Below are 19,171 nucleotides of genomic sequence, written 5' to 3' on the forward strand. Positions count from 1 at the left end.
TAAAAGTACTTAAAATGAAAATGAGATTACTTTTATGTGTTATACCTTACTGTAAGGATCTATGCCTTATGTTTTATTAAGCATTACCAAATAAATTGTATTATTAGTACCCCAGAATTTTGCTACCAGTAAAGGGACGTTCATGAAGAAAAATAAAAATCCATATAAACCTCTCTAGTCACTGCACTCAGATGCTTGACAAACCAGAAGTAAGAGGCAGGTCTTAATAACCACCACACTGTGGGATCATTTCCCATCCAGACTATCACAAGAGGCAACACTTTGGTATGTTGTTCTTTCCACCACAGCATTGCCATAACCTGCAGACACAGATTTGTCAGGAGGAATCTCCTGCAGATTCCTGCCTGGCACACCTTCTTTTCCTGCAAGGACACTGCCCCAGCATGGCTCTTGTACCATCCCTGGCCATCTTTTAGGACCCTGATACAAATCCTACTCAAGGTGTTAAAGCAGAACACACCTGAAACTTCAGCAGACTTCAGACTATCCCCAAAATCTTCATCATCATCCAAGAGATTCTACAAGAACGAATACACACCATTTGAAACTCTGCCAGTATTAGAAAAGGCAAGCTTACTGCAGACTGTCCTGCAGGTAACAACAACTCTGGTGATCTGATGTCCTTTCTTGCCTGTTGTTTTGCCAGCCAAATCCTCTGGTTTCAGTTATCAAAGCTAAGTGTCCATTTTAGGTATGAAAATCCATTTTATGGTATGAAATCTGGAAAAGAAACTACTGCACCACTTTGTCCCCCATGATTTCTGAAATAAGTTCATAAATCATTAAGTAATTGAAGTTATTTCAGCACTTTGAACAAGGATTTACAATTTGCAAGTGAAGTGGTGAGGAAGGAGGAAGAAGGACAGGTCCTGGCATGAGGCTGTGATGCTCACACCCTCTCCTGCAGCCACACTGGTAATGGCCAGCAGGGCATTAGGAACACAGAGGGAATTTGCATTCCCTGTGTGCTTTCTATAAACCAACAAAACGTAGCAGTGGCTTGCCTTGAATGCACATTTGTATCTGAAGAAATCAGAGGACAGAAACATTGATGAGATGCAGGAAAAAAGAATGAATAGAAACAAAAACAATGAGTCAGGTAGTGAGTGATAAAAGCAGAGGAGAGATGAAGAAAAACTGGCATTGGTATAGAAGGATACAGGAGCAAGAACAAATGGTCAGGGACACTGGTCAGAGCTGAGTGGCTTGAGACAGCAGGTGAGGGAAGAGACAAACAGAAGAGAACAAGGCAGAATGTAAGCAAAAGGCAAGTGGTCCTCAACTTGCAGGTAAATTTTCTGCTCCAGATTCTGTCCCCCAAATCTCTACAACTTTCACAGTCTTCAGTTTTTGGCAAACAGTTGTAAAAGCTACCAGTGAAACACAGATCTGATCTTTCTCAAGGAAATAACCTCTTACCTTCTTCCTTCTATTTGTTTTCTAATAACTGTCCCCTGAGAATGCAAAGGTCTCTACTCTTCTGAGAATCTTGGATCAGTTTCACGCATGGACAGGTTCCTAGGGCTGCAGAGTCAGACACACACAAAGTGCTGCCTCACTGGACTAGAACTGTGTGTGAATGCCTTTGCACTCAGCCTGACTGGAAATCACAGACTGTCCTGCTAACAAGTCCCCCTTCAGAGAGGTGCCACTGTCACATGCCAGATGTCATATATAGAACTAGAAACATGGAGAAGTTGGAAATCTCAGAGCAGCAAAATGGCAGTCATGTCATCTGTAGTTTGCACAGTGAATGCAGAATGAAAATAGCTTTTACATGGGCCTTTTTATGTATATATATACATGAACACAAATATATATAAATCATAACCATTGTTAAAATTGAGGTACTGGGATAACACTTAGGATTACCATTTTCTAGAACTATGAAAAGACAATAAAAATTGCTCATACATATTCTTTATACATGGATACTACACTCAAGCACTGTGCTATCCTGAGGTAACAGAATCTTAGCAACAGAACCTTCAGAAGCTTTACTGTAAAACTACCTGTCTGTATGACTATCACCAGCTTTCATCTGCCTAGCTTGATCATTAGACTAAAAGCCCTGCATGTAATAAAACAGTTCACATTACTCAATCTATTTTGCAAAATAATCAAGAAATCCCTTTTTTCTTCTCCTTTTCCTTTTTTTCTTTTTTTGGTAATTTGGTGTAATGGAAACATTTAAACATTTAATTTTATGGTGACAATGTAAAAATTCACAAACGTATTGTTTTATGCCCCACATTACCCCAGACAGGAGAAGGTTCAACACTGCATGAGCAAACCACATGACACAGACACAGTCAAACACATGACAAATACGTCACCACAGGACAAAGCTAGGGGAACACAGAGGGCTCAGGTGCACAGGGTTACCTCACACACCAAGGCACCAGACAGAGAACTCAAACTGAGAAAAGTGCTTACTCTATTCCCCACCCTGTGCCTCCAAAAATCACCCCCAAGGCCAGAATGGTCCCTGCCACTGCACCTATTAGCCTGTTAGCGGCCATGCTCACTGTGTGGAGGGAAAAGGGAACAATTTTTCAGGAAATCATCACGTATATGTCTGAAATGAAAACATGAAATAATTCCTCAAAGGAATACTTTAGAATATAATCCACTGTTGGATAAACAATTCAAGTCTCCTCACAAACCTTTGTTTACCAAATAGTGTAGCTTTAAAAGTTCTGAAATGAGCTCTATTTGGTTTTCTTTGAATGCTTGCAAATATTTCAATGAGAAGTTTTCCCGTAAATTCCTTTCAGCTTGTGATTGTATTATTGATTCTAAAAAGGAACATCCTCAAGCTACTGCTTATTTAAACCAGCCAAAAAGTAAATAAATTGCCAATAAAAAACTTTCTTTTTGATTACCAGAAACTTACTGTATCCATTATGTAATTAAGAATATGAAAACTGGAAACAATTCCACCTCAGGAAAAAATAAAACCCCTCAACTTTTAAAGTAATTCCTTTACTAATTAGTAATATTTTTCTTTGTTACTGTGTTTATCAATAGGACTCTGTTTATCTATATGACCTAAAACAGGTAACACCTTTTAAATGCAAAAACCTACCCTAGAAACATGCTTCAGGTAACACTCTAGAAATTTTGATATGTTCAGATAATCTCTCAAGACATCGAGGCCTTACTTTTAATCCTTAGGAAGTTCCTTAAGGGAACATTTTTCAGGAAAAAATTCTGTACATCTCCTAGGTTAGAGATTAAAAGTTTGATAGATTCATGGAGTCACAATAGACCACAAGCAAGGAGATTAATTCCCTGTCAAATGGGAACTTAAGGACAAAGATTTTATAGACTCCATGCTGAGTGAAGTGTGTTTTAAAGTATCTGGGGATTTTTTATCCTGTTTCATAAATACACACGCACAAACACACACACACACACACTTGAGACATAAGTTCTGTATTAAAATAAACAAACAGTACTCTACTAGTCAAATAAAGGCCTAATTCTGCAAATTAAATTGCAAAGAAGAATCTCATGTGTATATGGAGTCCCACTGATTTCAAAACTGCTAACCCATGCTCTAAAAGTAATTCAAAGTCTCTGCAGTAACCAAAAAGTAACAGCAGAACTCTGTCTTCCCCAAACTGCTAAATGCTGTGTACATCTGCTAGTACAGGATACAGTAGGTTGCTGAGTATAGAGTAATTCAAGAATCATTAATTAATAGCAACATAATTAAGGACCACAAATTTTTTATCCTGAAATAGAGAATGGAGCCAAAAAGCAATTGATGGATGATGGAAAAGTCTGAGAAGTGCAGCAGAATAGCAGTCAATTGTCAATTATCACAACAATACATAAATAAATAGCAACACTCCCTAACTACATATATTCTAATTGCAGCAAGAAAAACGCTTGGAGTTTTGGTGTGAAAAAGATTAAAGCTATTAGATGAATTTTCACATCATGAGTGTTTCACTTCATTCAATCTTATGGCTAAGGAAAACCAACTATTTTGGTTTCCTTGTCTTAGACTTGTAAACTGGCATATGACATAGGGAGTAATAAGGGATAAAAATTAATGGAAGCTACTCTTGTATATGTTGGGTCATTACAACAAAGGAAACTACTGCTCCACTCTTCTGAAATCTTCTCACAAAGGAATTCCTCTGTAAGCACACAGAGAGATCATAGTGTTCAGTCTCTTAAATTCATTTCTAGGTGATTCAACATCAGTAAATTACTGTAACACTGTAAGAAAAATAATCCATCTTTTGAGATCATTAAGTCACCTTGAACAAAAGCACAGTCTGCCATTTTGCAGAGGACTCCACTGAAAAATGCAGTCTAAACTTTGCCTGTACCTGCTGGCAGAAATCCATGCACATACTATCCACTTAAGGCTTTTTCCCAAAATATTTCAACATTGATGTAATGATTTTCACTAAGGTATCTCCATTCCGACCTAGATGAGGCAATCTGACTTACAGTAATTTATCAAAGATAAGTGTATCTTCTGTGTTACCCTTCCTACAGACCTTTTCACAGAGGAGGGAATCATTTCTTACCTACCAGATTTGGGAATGAACAAAGTAAAATTTATATGCTCTCAGTGTCACAGCTGTAAATCCTGCTCTCCTCATCCACACACACAGAGAATTGAACAGCTCTGCAGTGTTGGTCTCCATAATTTTTTTTTAGACTCTCTAAGCAGCATTCCACTGTCAGGAAGGTTTTTAGAGGAAATGGAATGAAAAGTGGCTTGTAAGGCAGAGTACAAACCAGGCAGCTCTACAATGAGCAATGCTGGGACTGGGAGTCCAGGAAGCACCTGTAAAAATTCCTTATACAAATCTGGACTGGTCTACAGAGCCTCCTTCACACCAGTAACTTGTTTCAAGATGATCTCTTCAAACAGATCTTGGCAAAGGTCTACTGGAACCATTCTGCCAAGGGGTAACACAAAAAGGCACACAAGACAGATGTAGAGCCATTCCAGAGGGACATACCAAAATCCTGTCCTTCCTTGGAACCTTGGTACTTTCAGAGTAATTAATTAGAGTCTGAGTCCTCAGGACTACCCTTTTGAACAACTCATCTTTTCTCCATCTACCTTGCAAATGGAGCAGAAGAACCTGGAACTGGGGACTTTGTAAATGCATAAAACTGGATGAATATAGTCTGATGTTGAACAGTGCCCTGATGACAGGAAAGACATTTAAAAAAACTGGACAGCACAACTCCCAAGACATCCAAAGATATTCTTTGGCAGAGGAGTCGGAGAGAAACCCAAATACTTTCCTTCCTCTTTGAAAAAACTTTTGGATTATTTCCTCAATACCTCCCCTTTGTATTTGTACTTCATATGTAGTTGAAATACATACCAAGTACATAAGAACAAGCAACAATGATTGTAAGAATAATTTAAATTATCAAAAATCTTAATTTCTTTTTTCTTTCATTGCAATATGATTTCAAGGAATCTGATTTTACCAGGGACATTCCAGTTTTCCCTTTTTTATGCCACAGCTCTCTTAATTAGTTGACTAAGAAAACTGAAAATCACTAGTAAAATATAAATATTCTATTATCATATTAAAAAATAAGAGCTACACTAAGTCAGATTCCAATCACAATGAAAATGATCATTAAAAAACAGAGAATAAGGGACAAAGGAAAAAAACATTACCTGTTGAAATCTTCCCCAAATTTAAGTTAGAAAAGTAAAAGTTTTATCAATTCTCAAAGTAGGAAAATCTACTTCCTCTACATGAAGCAGAATTTACTGTCTGGGTCTAAACACAGCTGTACAATAGTATTTGCTTTTTATATGCGAATTCTGTTACCATCTATCAACAGAAAAACATGAAAAAACATAAAAACTGAAACAAAACACAAACCCTTGGGTCCTTCATCCTTCTTGCCACCAGTATCCCTGACAGGATCATCAATGCTGCAGTCTGTCCCAGCCCAGGAGAAATTACAAATGCAAGTGGCTTCATTACTACAAACCTAGGGGGGAAAGAAAGTGACAGCACTTAATTTCTAACTACATTTTATTAACATGTCACATTGTATTTATTAACATGTAATTAGACATTTAAATCAAGGTACAAAACGTACCTATTGATATATTGTATATATTGCACTGAGTGTTTGGAATGCCATAACACACCTGGAAGTTTGCCTCAACCCTCCTAATACTCTCACACGCTAGGAAAAGCAGAACTGGTTTTATCATCACGGGCACACACCTGCACAGGCTGTGAAAAATGACAGCCATTTAGCTAGACTAGATAGACCTTCAGCAGCCAACTATCTGGACTTTGAGCCTGGAGGCCCAGAAGGGGTACAAACATTTGCCTTTGAAAGGTTAAGGACATGGTCACACTTTCCCACCTCTCATTTACAGCCTTCTCCCATGTAGAACAAAGTCAATATATTCTCATTGGTTTTGTCAGCATTTTTCCTAAGCAGCAATGAGGAATGCTTGTATGGCTTCCAAAAGAGAGGGAATAGTTCTTCCTCAGTTTACATTTACCTGAATGACCTCTAAAAAAGAACTTTGCACTCTAAAATTGGCAGTATATTTATTAGATACAGAAAAATCTATCCAGTGGACAAAACCTAAACCATCAAATCGATAGTAAGAGTTAATAGCTGTAAGCTTCCCATATGAAAAAGAACATGGAATGGTGCTGCTAGAAAAGGTTACTGTGGAAAAGAGCATAACACAGGAAACAGACATAATGGATGAAGTTTTGATTATAGGACTAGAAATGAAGTCAATCCTTAGACAAATAGCTAATGTCTTTTGGACACTGGAACATAATCTGAAAGAAACCCAGGAAACAACCTACCCACACAAATGATTCTAAGTAACGCGTGATTTTTTAATTCAACTTTTATCATGCTCTGCTTTTAAGAAGCACTCACTGGAGAATCTTACCTAAGAACTTGAAGATAAACACATTTTATGGCAGGTTTGATCAACTGAAATACCCTTTTAAAATTAGGAATTGTAATAATCCAAAACAAACAGGTATGATAATTCACTCACCCTTCATGTCACTCTCAAGAAGTACCAAGATGATTTATAATCTCCTAGGTACTTTACTTCCAAATTTTAAAATTTTTATTCTTGATTTTGAACCTAACCCTCTACTTTGAAACAGAGCCAAGTAGAAACAACAAGAAGAAATAATCCATTCTTGTACAAAGTCTAACCCTTTAGGCACGTATTTGTCTCACTGAATCCCACAGTGGAAAGGTTATATTGGTATTTAAAACAGTGATCTGTTCATCAAAACAGACCAAACACCTTAGACAAATGAACCTGTGGGTAGAATAACAGAACATAATGTGTCTGAATGTAAAATGATATACCTTGGATCTGTTCAAGAACTGTTTGGAACTGTTCAAGAACTCCCTCTCTACTGAGGGCCCACAGTTTGGAATTTTAATTATTTAAGCCATGGGCTATAAATCTATGAACACAAGACCAACTTCATAAAGGTGTTAGTGTGCAGGAAAAAGTGTAATTCAAGATGGCAAGTAGCTTGAAATAAGGGTAGTACATTACAGAAGTCCTTCCAATAACTAATGTCAAAGGTCTTTCTGGCTACTTACAAACCCAATCCTTTGGATATAACTGCGGAACTGATTTGAGAACTTTCCTTTCTAAAATTTTTTTTTTATGCATCACAAAATGGCAGTCTTGCCCTGAATCCAACATTTGTAGTTTCAGATTAAAAGGTCTTAGGAAGACTTTCAGGTGTTAGGATCAGGCAGAGCAGAGAGAGCTGGGGAAGCTGAGCTGCCCATTCCCAGTACAGACTCACCCCATGACCAGAGCAGACTTTTCCATTGGAACCAATGGGACAGCTGCTTATGTTCAAGGACTGGATTGGCAGGCACTTTTTGTCCAGACACATCATCTGAGGTCCACATGGAGCTCCATCCTCCACATAACCTAAATCCGTATCATCATCTAAAAGAACATGAGCACCACTGGGAGAAAAGTTTTAAGACAGTATTAGTATTATGACTGGAATCTTTTGAAAATATTAAAAGCATGTTGGTGTAGACACTGAAAGCCCCACACCTTTCTTTTATTCAGACAGGCTGAACAAAACTCTAGAGTTTTTCTGTCTGTCCACAGCAATGACAGTGTTCCAGTTGTCAAAATAAAAATAAGTCTAGATTAGGACCTAAATACTCAAGAAGGGCACCTTAGGCTTTGGGGATTTTTTAAGTCTCTAACAGACCATTTCCTTCTTGTTTCTTTTTCTCCAAGTGCTGTGAAATATTATTGCTAGAAAAAACCCTAAAAAACTAACTTCTCATGTGATTTAAATAAAAACACTAGTGGAAAAATGGAATAATGGAAGAATTAAGAACCACTGTTCACTCAGGACTCAACTATCTAAGAGAGTACTCTTAGGGTGACAAAAACTGCTATGTTGCCAATGACTTCAAAATACAAATCCAGTATTGTGGACAGACCCAGCAGTGCAGGAGATTGAAACTCATTTATCTGCTCTTTAACTGAAGATCTAACCCTGCCACAACTCTGCAGTTTCCTCCCTCTCAGCCTTCACTTCACTACAGCTGCTTCTTTCAGTATTTAACACTCAAAGTCATTCTATTTAAAATATGGGTCTTTGGCAATCACAGACTTTCTCCACCCCTAGAAAAACGTAATGCTGAGTATTAAGTTCTGACTGAAGTTCTGCTATTGGAGGGATCAAGGGAGAGATTCAGGAGTATAATGCACATTTTACTCTCTTTAAATGTGGAATATTGGACTTTTCATGTTTTGGGGATTTTTTTAAATAGAGAAATATCACTCAGAATAATGATTTTGCTGCAATTACCCTAAAATTCAGACTCTCATATTTATGTCTCTCTGAATTCAATTAGGTTTGACAGAGATAAATCATGTTGGAACACTGCATCATCTTTTACCTGCAGTCCACTATGCGTCCTTGATGATAAAAAGAATTTGGGATAATTTCTCCTTGAACTTGACCAACTCGTGGAACTCTAGTAAGATTAGTACAGAGCAAAAAGCCACAGAAAACATCACTGGAAAACAAAAACAAAAATCAAAATATTACTGACTTAATCTGAGGTAAACTTACAAAAAAGAAAGTCTGGCAATGGTGCTGCTGATCACAGTAATATATTACCATAAGCCACATGACAGACTTTCAGAGTGCAAGCCTGGAAATAAAATATTATTTTATTTAAATGACAGAAAGCAGAAACAAGTCATGGTTCACTCCAATGCACCAGGGAATGCTCACATGAGCACAGAATGTATCTGTGCTCTAAGAACAATCCAGTACAACTAGGAGGAGCCAGACTGTACAAAGCTTTGTCAAGTTAGGCTGAAATGCTTTTCTCTCTCTCTGGCAGCTTACACACCACACATTAATGTCAAGTTTGAAATCTTCATTGCATTTTATTTCCTTTGCAGGACAACAGAACCATAACAATTTTTAGTGTGAAGTTGTGTGTGCCCAAGTTTTGGTAAAGAATCTGCTTTTTTAATGTTATTTTATATCTGCATATATTTAAATATATTTTATATAGCATATACAACGTATCTTTTAAATCTTCAATAGAAGGATATTAACTAATACTGATTGTCCTAAGTCACAGAAGCAGCTGAATGAATGCTGGAAATTGACTTTGTTAAAACTGAAAAAAACATAAATAGCCCGTCAGCCAGATCATTGTCCTGCATTTCTCTACCAACAAAGAAATGCTTTTATAGAATTGAGGGGTTTAACATATACATTAGAACACACTAACCTCATCTAAATTAAACAACTCCTTTCCTTATGATCCTATCTGAAAACTAATAATATTAAAAAATCCACTATACAAGCATCAAATAGTAAAAGAAGGAAAATGCTATTCCAAAACTGAAATTTGTATGTACATAACTAAAAATTACAAAACAGAAGTAAATCAGGAGAAATTTAAGTCTATCTACTAATGATCATTTACTTGAAAAATACATTTAATCAAATATTCAGCTAGTAATGATCACATGGAAATTAATCAGGCCTTTCTCTATAGCATCCAAATGTCTAATGGTCCTCTCTGGTCAAAATAAACGTTGGAACAAACTTGACACAGCATAATCTGGTGTCAGTCCCAGAGCAAGTCAACAGAGTGTGTGTATATGTAGCCTAATTTATCCCTGCCACCTGCTGAGGTGTTTTTATGTTATGAAATTGTGACTTTTTGCTGTCTTGTCCCTCCGCTACTCTGAAATATCTGAAGTCACAGTATATTCTTCTGAAAATCTAGAATGCTTTACAAATCTATTGCTGAGTCACTTATAGAATTGTCAGAGTGCAATTTTTTCAAGATGCAAACCTCATGAAGGAAAAGAGATGCAAAATAAGGCAAAACAAGCTGCTGAAACATGGATGAAAAAGTAGAAAAAGTAGATAATATTAAACCATTACCAATCTATTTAAATTACAAATAATCTCTACCAAACTGAACTTACTGTTTGCTGCACTGAATCCATCGGTCTCCATCCTTTCCACAGTTTCCTTTTGTTGTGCCTTCTGTATTTAGCTTTTCATAACAAAATTTGTCAGATCCTGAAGACTCTGTTGATGAAGAAAAAAGAAACATGCTTTTCACTAGCAACATGACAGCTTTGAAACTTGCATAATTTATTGCAGTCGTTCTCTGAATTTTTTTTAATACAAACCATCAATTTAAATACACATGTATGTGCACAGATGGTATTTTCCAGTGACTAAAAGGGAGAGCAGGCTAAACTGAAATTCCTATAGATATGTTCAAAATTCGCTCTGAACTTCTAAAAGTTGCCTCCATGGTATCTGCATTGTATTCTGCATATGAAATTTACCTGTGGTCTAATTTTGTTCACTTCATAACAGTTGCACATAGATTTAATCTCGTCGTTTTTCACTGTAATTTTTCCTGATCTGCATTTCAGAAGATTTTATATAGGACATTTATGATAAGCATATGTTCTGACATCAACTCAATGTTAATTTTATTCTATTTTTCAGATGTTCACAGGAAACCAAACTTGAACACAGTGTAATTTTTACTTATTTTTAGGAGTAAAATTCTGAACTAATAGGTTTAAACCCATAATTATTTACTGATGACCTTATTTGTTTTTTTCTGAAAATGAATCTAAAAAAAATAAAATAGAAAAGCACAACAATTATATAGAGGAAGATAAAATAATAAGACAGAGTGATCTCAGTGGCAGTTATGATTAGACAAAATGCACAAGAGCACACTAAAAGCCAGAGCACAGGACGTCCTGGGAGTCCTACTCTGCTCAATTGTCTCCAAGTCCTTACACAGAACATTCAGCCCCTCTCTGCTACAAGCAAAGCCCATTGCAATTGCAATTCTGTTTAACTCAACACCTCTGGACTTAAATCACACTATGCATATTTCAGTTCACACCAATGTACTAACTTTCCTGACTTGGAGGATAGTATAGGAAGGAGAGGCAAGGTGGAGCAGCTTTGGTATGAACCACTGATGGGATATGAAACTGGAGACTGTCTTTAAAGAAAAGCCCAAAACATCTGGTTTTGAACTATACCCAAAAATCCTCAACCCCCTCCCCCCACCAGTAGCATTTGCTGCCCTACCCAGAACTGCAGCCACATCATCACTCCCAGATGCAGAATTCCACTTGGCAATCAAGTCATTTTCCCACTGCAGTCTACTTACTCTACTGAGCAGAAAACTTTAACTTGTAGTGACAAGAACAAAAAATAAAAACATGAAAAATCCAAAGCAAAGGCAGGAATGAACTAGAAATAAAATACATTTAAGGTAGTTAAAGTCAACCTACTAGATCCCCAGATATATTTGCACTGATTATCTCTTGTCTTGCATTCACCATTATAGCAACGACCCTAAACAAAATACAACATGTTAGGAATGAGAAATGAAAACAACTTCATCTCCTTCCCCTCCCACAACAAATGTCTCATTGCCACCCTTCACATGCATGTTGGGATGTAGATTCCATGAATTTGGGTAGATGAAGTACACATTTTAGCCCAGATTCCCAAAGCCAGTTTGTGTCCAATACCCACTGACATTTAAGCAGTTGCTTTATACGTTTACAGAGCTGGAAAGAACTTATTAACATGCAGTGTAATAAAATATCTATGTATAAAATGTAGAGATACCAAGTGGATTTCACTCAAAGTAGAAATTATTACAATTCATAGAGTGCATAAAGCACAAGCAACATTGATGTTTAAAGGATAAAATTTATGAAGAAATATGGAACACGGGATTTTAAAAAATCAATGTCAAAACAAAACAAGAATGTGTTGATTTCTATTTGCTGATGTGCAGGGATTTTAAAACACTCCATACCTGATTAGAATCACAGGCATACCCATCTTGTTTATGAAGATTTGGTGGACACTGAAAAAAATTAAGAATCTTTATTGTCATGAGTACTGTAATAATACATCAGATTATCACATATGGAATTTTCCTGTTTTTAAGAAAATCGGACAACATATATAAAGGGAGTTGAAAACATAATTAGTGCAATAATCTTCATAGCTACAAAGAGAAACGAAAAATTAACATCTTGAGCCATGAAATACAATGTTCAAGTTTAACTTCCTGCATATTCCAAGAAGAAATTAAGGAGGTGAGGCAAAATGAAAGCCAATGTGTTCAGTAAGAGGACATTTGGTAGCTAATACTGGGGCCATGTTTGCAACACTGCCACCCCATGCATTTCAGTTCCACTACAACAGTGAGGGAGCACCTGGTCACAGCCTACCAGTCTATTGCTTACAGAGCTTCAGGGGCTTAATGATCTTAATTGTTATGTTCTCTTGGCATTGGAAATTCTTTCGTACAAACAAATCACTGGGTCCAGAAACCTCAGACTATTAAAGTAAGGACTCACTTTAAACCATCTTAAGGTTTTTCCTCATCTAAAAGGGACCTGTGAAAATTTGGAAAGAGAATGCTGCTGCACTGGACTGTGTTAGCCAACACTCTGAGGGCAGCTTGAGAAAGCCCTCCTCTCTCTCATTAAGAATGCTCTATCTACAGAGCAAAAGATTTACGATAAAATATTGGCAATAGCTACCTGTCTATGTATTGATGTCTCAGATGATAAAATAAAAGGAAGTTATTGTTAATTTATTGGCATTTATAACTACAGCCCATGTCCAAAGAGATTGTGATTTGTCCTGAATCTCATTTCTTCAAGGCTAAGAACTTGATGCAGTAGATGAATGCATCAGTTATGAAGTTCTTATACAAATAGAATATATAAACATTCAATATTGAAAAGGAGTGTATGTCACCTAAAACATCAAATTTGCTGTGAAAATGGAAAATGTACAGGATGTTGACTATTTAAAAGAAATAAAATTGAAACAACATTCTGGTTGCTGTTTATTCCTGTATTTTACATTAGCCAAATGTTTTCAGGACAAATGCGTAAGATCTGCAATTTTAAAATTTTCATACACGTGCACACTCTTAGAAAACATACCACACTTTATACAAGTCTTACAAGGAGCACTTTGAGGGATCTGGGGTTGTTTAGCCTGGACAAGAGGAGGTTCAGAGGGGACCTTCTCACCCTCTACCCTCTAATTCCCTGAAAGTAGGTTGTAGAGATATAGAAGTCAGCCTCTTCTGCTCAGGTAACAAATGACAGGATGAGAGGAAATGGCCTTCAGTTGTGCTGGGGAGGTTTACGCTGGATATTAGGAAAAACTCTTTCACTAAAAGGCCTGTCAAGCATTGGAACAGGCTGCCCAGAAAATCACAGGAAAATCACCATCCCTAGAGGCATGTAAAAGTGTAAAAGACATGTAGATGTGGCATTTAGGGACGTGGTTTAGTGGTGGAGTTGGCAGTGCTGGGTTCATGGTAGCACTCAATCTAAAAGGTCTTTTCCAATCTAAATGATTCTGTGTTTCTATACTCCTTTAGTTGTAATTTTCTACAATTCTATTTTAAGCCATTTTATTTCATAAAATCTTAGTGTTATTACCTTTGAATACATTCACATTGGCAGTGTATTCTTATTTTTTAAGTTATAGACCAGGCAAAGAATAAAGAAGGATGCCTGACACAAATATTATACACAAAACCCCAAGATTTATAAAAACCAAATAAACATAGAGAAGCCATCTTTTGAGTCCACTTAGATTATTGTTTTCCTGAGTTTACAATAGTTCACACACCATTATTACATCATCATTTTGGGCACATGACTGTGCAGTTTGTTAATACAATTTTCCTGTTAAATGCACACCAAAAAAAGATTGCAAACAAACATCAGCAGTGCAAGCAGAGAACATTTCTGTACACATACCTGTCCAGAATCCCCAGTGCAGAACTCTGCAATGTCACACTCATTCACTGCGTATCGACAGTCATAACCTCGTGGGAAAAACTAGAAAATTAAAAACATAGTTCAGCACTAAGAATACACCTACATATGCTGCACCTTTTCCTTCTAACTAAAACACACTCTGAATATAACTCTATAACAGGCTGCACATGACTGCCACAGACATCTGAAAAGAACAACTGATACATGGCAGCAACACTCACAAGACATGATGTATTACAGCACGGTCCATCACTACAATGAGCTCCATTAGAAAGAGAGCACTTCTTACAACAGTCTGCATAGCATTCCTGAAGAAAAAAATAAGCAAAAAGTTTAGCTTTCCATTTTAAACAAATTTTTTTCTTCACAATCTTTCCAACATCAGATTATTACATACCAGCAGACAAAAGATTCAGTTTAGCACTGATGATTTGAAATTATCAGCTGGAAGAAGCCTTTGCAATACTCAAATACTACGGGGAAAACAGTGACATACAATGCTATAGCAATACAGGGATTCACACCTTCTGAGGCCTGTGCCAAACTTATGCTGCTTAGCTCAATAGTATTCAATGGAGAAAAAACCTCCAACCTAATTACAAGTGCAATTATACTTAAGTACTAGAACGAGAACTCAAATCTAGAGGGCAGATTTTTGCAAAAACATAATTGGAGTATTTCTGCAATAGAGAAGAAAACAACAGTTTACTTGTTCTGTCTGAAAACAGGCACCAGTCTCCAAAGTATCAGTAAGTATCCAGATATGTTATCCAGGAAAGCCAAGAGGTAAGCACTTCTCCAGTGCAACTCAAAAACTGCTGGGAAACAGCTGTACCTTGTCATTGGTGTAACAGGAGCTTTCAGAGGACACTGTCTTTGCACTCATTGTCATATTTTTTAACACAGGCTTTTAACAAAATTGTTCCCAAACAACAGGCAAAACAAATTCATTTCCACAACCTTTCCCCCCTCTCTTACCAATCACTTAATTTACCTTAATAAATTTTATAAGAAAGACTTGTGGAGCAATCTATAACTCTACTTACCATTCGGAAACCACAATCACATTCTTCTCCTGCTTCTACATATCCATTTCCACACTCGGTGGCTTCAAAGAGCTGAAAGAAAAAAGCCCCCACCCCAAAGTAAGAATAAAACTAGTGTTAAGTGACTTCTGTGTCACATTTCTGCAATGCTACACAAAAATGTGCTGTCCCAGACAATGCAGGTGCCATGCCTCAGTGAAGAAAAGGCAGCGTGGTTTTCAAATGCTGCTCATCAGAATTTTTCACACATGAAAGGCATAGAGCCAAATCACAGGAATGCTGGTCCTCTTTAGGAGATACTGATCTCAGAAAAGCATGATAAATAGAGAGATACTACAATAATATTTTAGGGGTTGACATTTGGATTTCATTCCTGTTCCATGGACTCCCAGTTTTCTGACAATTCCTTTAAGAAACCAGTCCACAATATCATTCTTGGGATTTGCTCAGGTATCCACACTTCCTCATGCAATGAGCTACTGTCTGTTCCTCTGCAATGTTTGTGCATGAGAAGAATAAGTAGAAATAAATACTGCTAAAAGGAAGTCCTATGTGCCTTATTAGTAAGTTATACACAAGCACATACAAAGACTACTAAACAGCTAATCCTAGAACCAGATACATACAATGCAGATAAATTCTGCAGCTCAGGATGATGCAGATTCTACAGTGGTTTCACACATTGTAATTTTGATTAAAGGTACTTTTCAGTCTTGTCACAGAAATAATTCTGCAAGAGGCTTGTCTGTTTTCAATATAATTCTGCTTTAAAATCATAAGAATATCAGGAATCACCAATTTAATTAGAATATTAGCAGCAGAAACACATCCACTAGAACATGGTTGAAATTAAATTAGAAGTTAACAAGCTAAAATGTGAACAGATTAATCTAAGGGTGAAAGATGTGAGTAAACCTTTCTGCATGGGCTTAGTGGGAGTAAAGCTGTGGAGAGCTAGCAAGATATGAAACACAACATAAAATACAATACAAATTATATATGAACTTGTATGGAATTCTTCTTTGGTAGTTTTGGTTGGGGCAGGGAGGGGGAATCATAATGCCAAGTAAAAAAGAAATATAACATTTCACTTTTGTTGTATAAACCATATAGGTAATCAATAGCACCTACAATTTTGGGTGCCAGAAGCAAATCAATAGTGAAGAAATATCCATATGCACTCTTCTTCACCAGTAATGTTGACAGGATTATAAAAAGCATTTAATTTTTTTCCCCCCTCTGTAAGCTCCTGTCTCTACTACACTTTGGTGCAAACAGCAAGATCTCTTACTCTGAAACTGAAATTCATTTCTCTATCAAACAAGAAAATTACAGAACACAAGCAGGCACACACAAATTTCCTATGGCAATCACGAACCATTTAATGTTCATCTACATGTCAGAGCATAACTCAGGATATAATTCTTTAAATGGCATCATGGTGACTGCTTAACAATTCTGTTTTACTTACCAAAGGATTAAACACACAGTTTTCTACCTTATCTCCTGACCTCCAAATAAAAGCATTCTAAACATGGTATGATTATTTTTCCCTCCCAAAGTACTTTAAAGCTGTAAAGCACTGGCACAGATAATATATAAAGATAATTCAACCATTTCCCCATAAGCCTTTTCCTGAAAATAAGTCAGATTTTTATCCTGTCAACTTGAGTCAAATTGACAACTTCTTCACATTACTTTGCCTGATAACTGTCACTAAAAACTGAAGCTGTGTTTTTCCATTTCCCTATTTATTCCTTTGTGTAAGAATTCTTGCATTCTTATTCTATAAGCAAAGATTGCTACCCTGGGAAAAGATTCAAAACCACTTGAACAAGCAAAATTTTTTTTAGTTAATTGTGCAAGGTGATGGTCCACCAAAGGGTATAGCATAGTAAACAGAACAGCCTAATAGCCTCATGTGGTATTAAATTCTACAAGGACAGCAGTTTGACACTATGATTCAATAGAATATTAATGCTTTGGATTGCTCTTACTTGGCAAGAAGAGCCACATGGAATATTTTTATACTGCTCAGCTTTACAGGGATGTCAGGCTAACATTGTCTTAGAAAAAATTATGACCTTGGTAAGTTTTTAGGCAAAAAAGCAATGGCAGAAGGAAACAGCTATGAATGATAGCTCGCTAGATGTGTATTTGAAATGAAATGAAGCTAACATAAATGAAGTTGAGAACAACCAAAAGTTACTACTGTCTATATGAAATCAGCTATGGATTTCTATTTCCTAATGTGGTAACTGGCATTCTTTTGAACAACCTCAGACACAAAGTCCAAGAATTGAGTATAGGTGCATACACTTCTGGATTTATTTTGCACTACTTCCAGCTTAATAAGTGGTGCATTTATACTGAATTTATCATTATTTGAGTATGAAGAATTATGGAAATCAAGTTGCATTCCTCTCAATATTATTTTCAAATGCTAAAGGGGTTGAACAGCTAACTACAACCTCAAGAAAATACCCACAGAGACATCTGAATAAATTTGAGAAGAGATGATGTCAGTGAAATGATTACATTTTCATTACAATGTGTAGCAGATGTCTTGAGTACCAAGTTATTTATTACCTTTGTTGGCCTGTTAAAAAGACAGGCACCGCCCCCACGAAGTAAAAATTCTTTGTATTCTGCAATGCTGCATTTGGAGAATTTCCTGGAATGGTATACCCTAAAATGGTAAAGAACCAGGTGAGTAAATGCCTTGAAACATCACCAGCTACTGGAAAGGGGCAAAGGGGTCACAACCTTTTTCAAATACTGTAAATCCCAGTTTCTTGCAACCACTGTGTGCAACAGTATAACAGCTTAGTCTTATTCTCAAATAATAAAATCAGAACAAAAGAAAAATTTTAAAACATTTTGCCTTTTTTATATTTCTACTTTATGTACAGTATATAAAACTGTAGGTTTTAAACTTCTTAATAAGGTAAACCCACATTATCATAGTAGCTGCTATTCACCCTTTCTATTGCATGCATAATCCAGTATCCTCTCAGGTTTTTTTTAACACCTACAAGATGCTACAGCAAGAAGTTTCACAGCTTAATACAAACTGGTAGAAGAACGATTTCATCCCATTTTCTTCTGTCATATTTGCTAATCTCGTTTCATGTCTCCTTAGTTCTTATACTAGAAGAAAGAGTAATTATTTTTGCATAATGTTACAGACTTCTCTCATATTTCCTCAACTCAATCTTTTTCCCAGACTATTGAAAATGTAGTTAATTAGTAATTTCTCACTCAGAAATTGTCTGATATGTTTATTAGTCATGTTTTGAGATCTGGGAATGAGATCTATTCACACTATGAAAGATTGGGGTAACCATGCCATAAGGAGGTTTGCCATTCCTCTCCTAACAGCTCACTGCCACTGAGCTATTTCCCCACTGAATTATTCCATACAGAAAAAATGTCTCCTGACACTGATGGAGTTAAGTGAAAAGGCTTTAAAGTGCAGCTAATTATTCCCTCATTTCATTAGTCAGTCCTTTATCAGCTTCTACATGACCATCCTGGCTCATGTTTTTGGCTCCCGGTTTTTGTTTACTGTTAACCTTTTTTCCAGAGGAGGCTTATTCCACAGCCTCTTCTTCTGATATTTCCATGCAAGACCAATACTTTGATGAGTTCACCACATGAACTATCTATTCTGATCAATGCTTTACCTTGGATTCCAGGAGCAAATTTATGG

At 36.6% G+C, this 19,171-nt stretch overlaps 2 protein-coding genes across 11 annotated transcripts in view; one reads left to right on the plus strand and one right to left on the minus strand.

Moving 5' to 3' along the window:
• DYTN (dystrotelin) overlaps window positions 1-19,171 on the plus strand; it is a 77,313-nt gene that overhangs the window by 53,164 nt on the left and 4,978 nt on the right. The window lies entirely within an intron of this gene.
• The window catches only part of ADAM23 (ADAM metallopeptidase domain 23), a 66,105-nt gene that overhangs the window by 11,320 nt on the left and 35,614 nt on the right, over window positions 1-19,171 (minus strand). For 8 of the 10 annotated variants that reach the window (XR_013183021.1, XM_054636617.2, XM_054636618.2 and 5 more), the window contains exons 15-24: window positions 18,049-18,148; window positions 15,460-15,531; window positions 14,635-14,721; window positions 14,393-14,473; window positions 12,415-12,465; window positions 11,879-11,942; window positions 10,532-10,637; window positions 8,971-9,090; window positions 7,845-8,013; window positions 5,904-6,015 (exon numbers count right to left, since the gene is read on the minus strand). Coding sequence is in view for 9 of the 10 variants with exons in the window: in XM_054636617.2 (XP_054492592.2) it covers window positions 5,904-6,015; window positions 7,845-8,013; window positions 8,971-9,090; window positions 10,532-10,637; window positions 11,879-11,942; window positions 12,415-12,465; window positions 14,393-14,473; window positions 14,635-14,721; window positions 15,460-15,531; window positions 18,049-18,148 (962 nt within the window). In the remaining variant the exon portion in view is untranslated. Of the gene's footprint in view, window positions 1-510; window positions 540-2,457; window positions 2,549-5,903; window positions 6,016-7,844; window positions 8,014-8,970; window positions 9,091-10,531; window positions 10,638-11,878; window positions 11,943-12,414; window positions 12,466-14,392; window positions 14,474-14,634; window positions 14,722-15,459; window positions 15,532-18,048; window positions 18,149-19,171 lie in introns of those variants that run through there. The other 2 variants (XM_077181310.1, XM_077181313.1) reach the window with 2 other exon arrangements.

This window comes from Agelaius phoeniceus, chromosome 7 (assembly GCF_051311805.1).
Source record: "Agelaius phoeniceus isolate bAgePho1 chromosome 7, bAgePho1.hap1, whole genome shotgun sequence".
NCBI lineage: Eukaryota > Metazoa > Chordata > Aves > Passeriformes > Icteridae > Agelaius > Agelaius phoeniceus.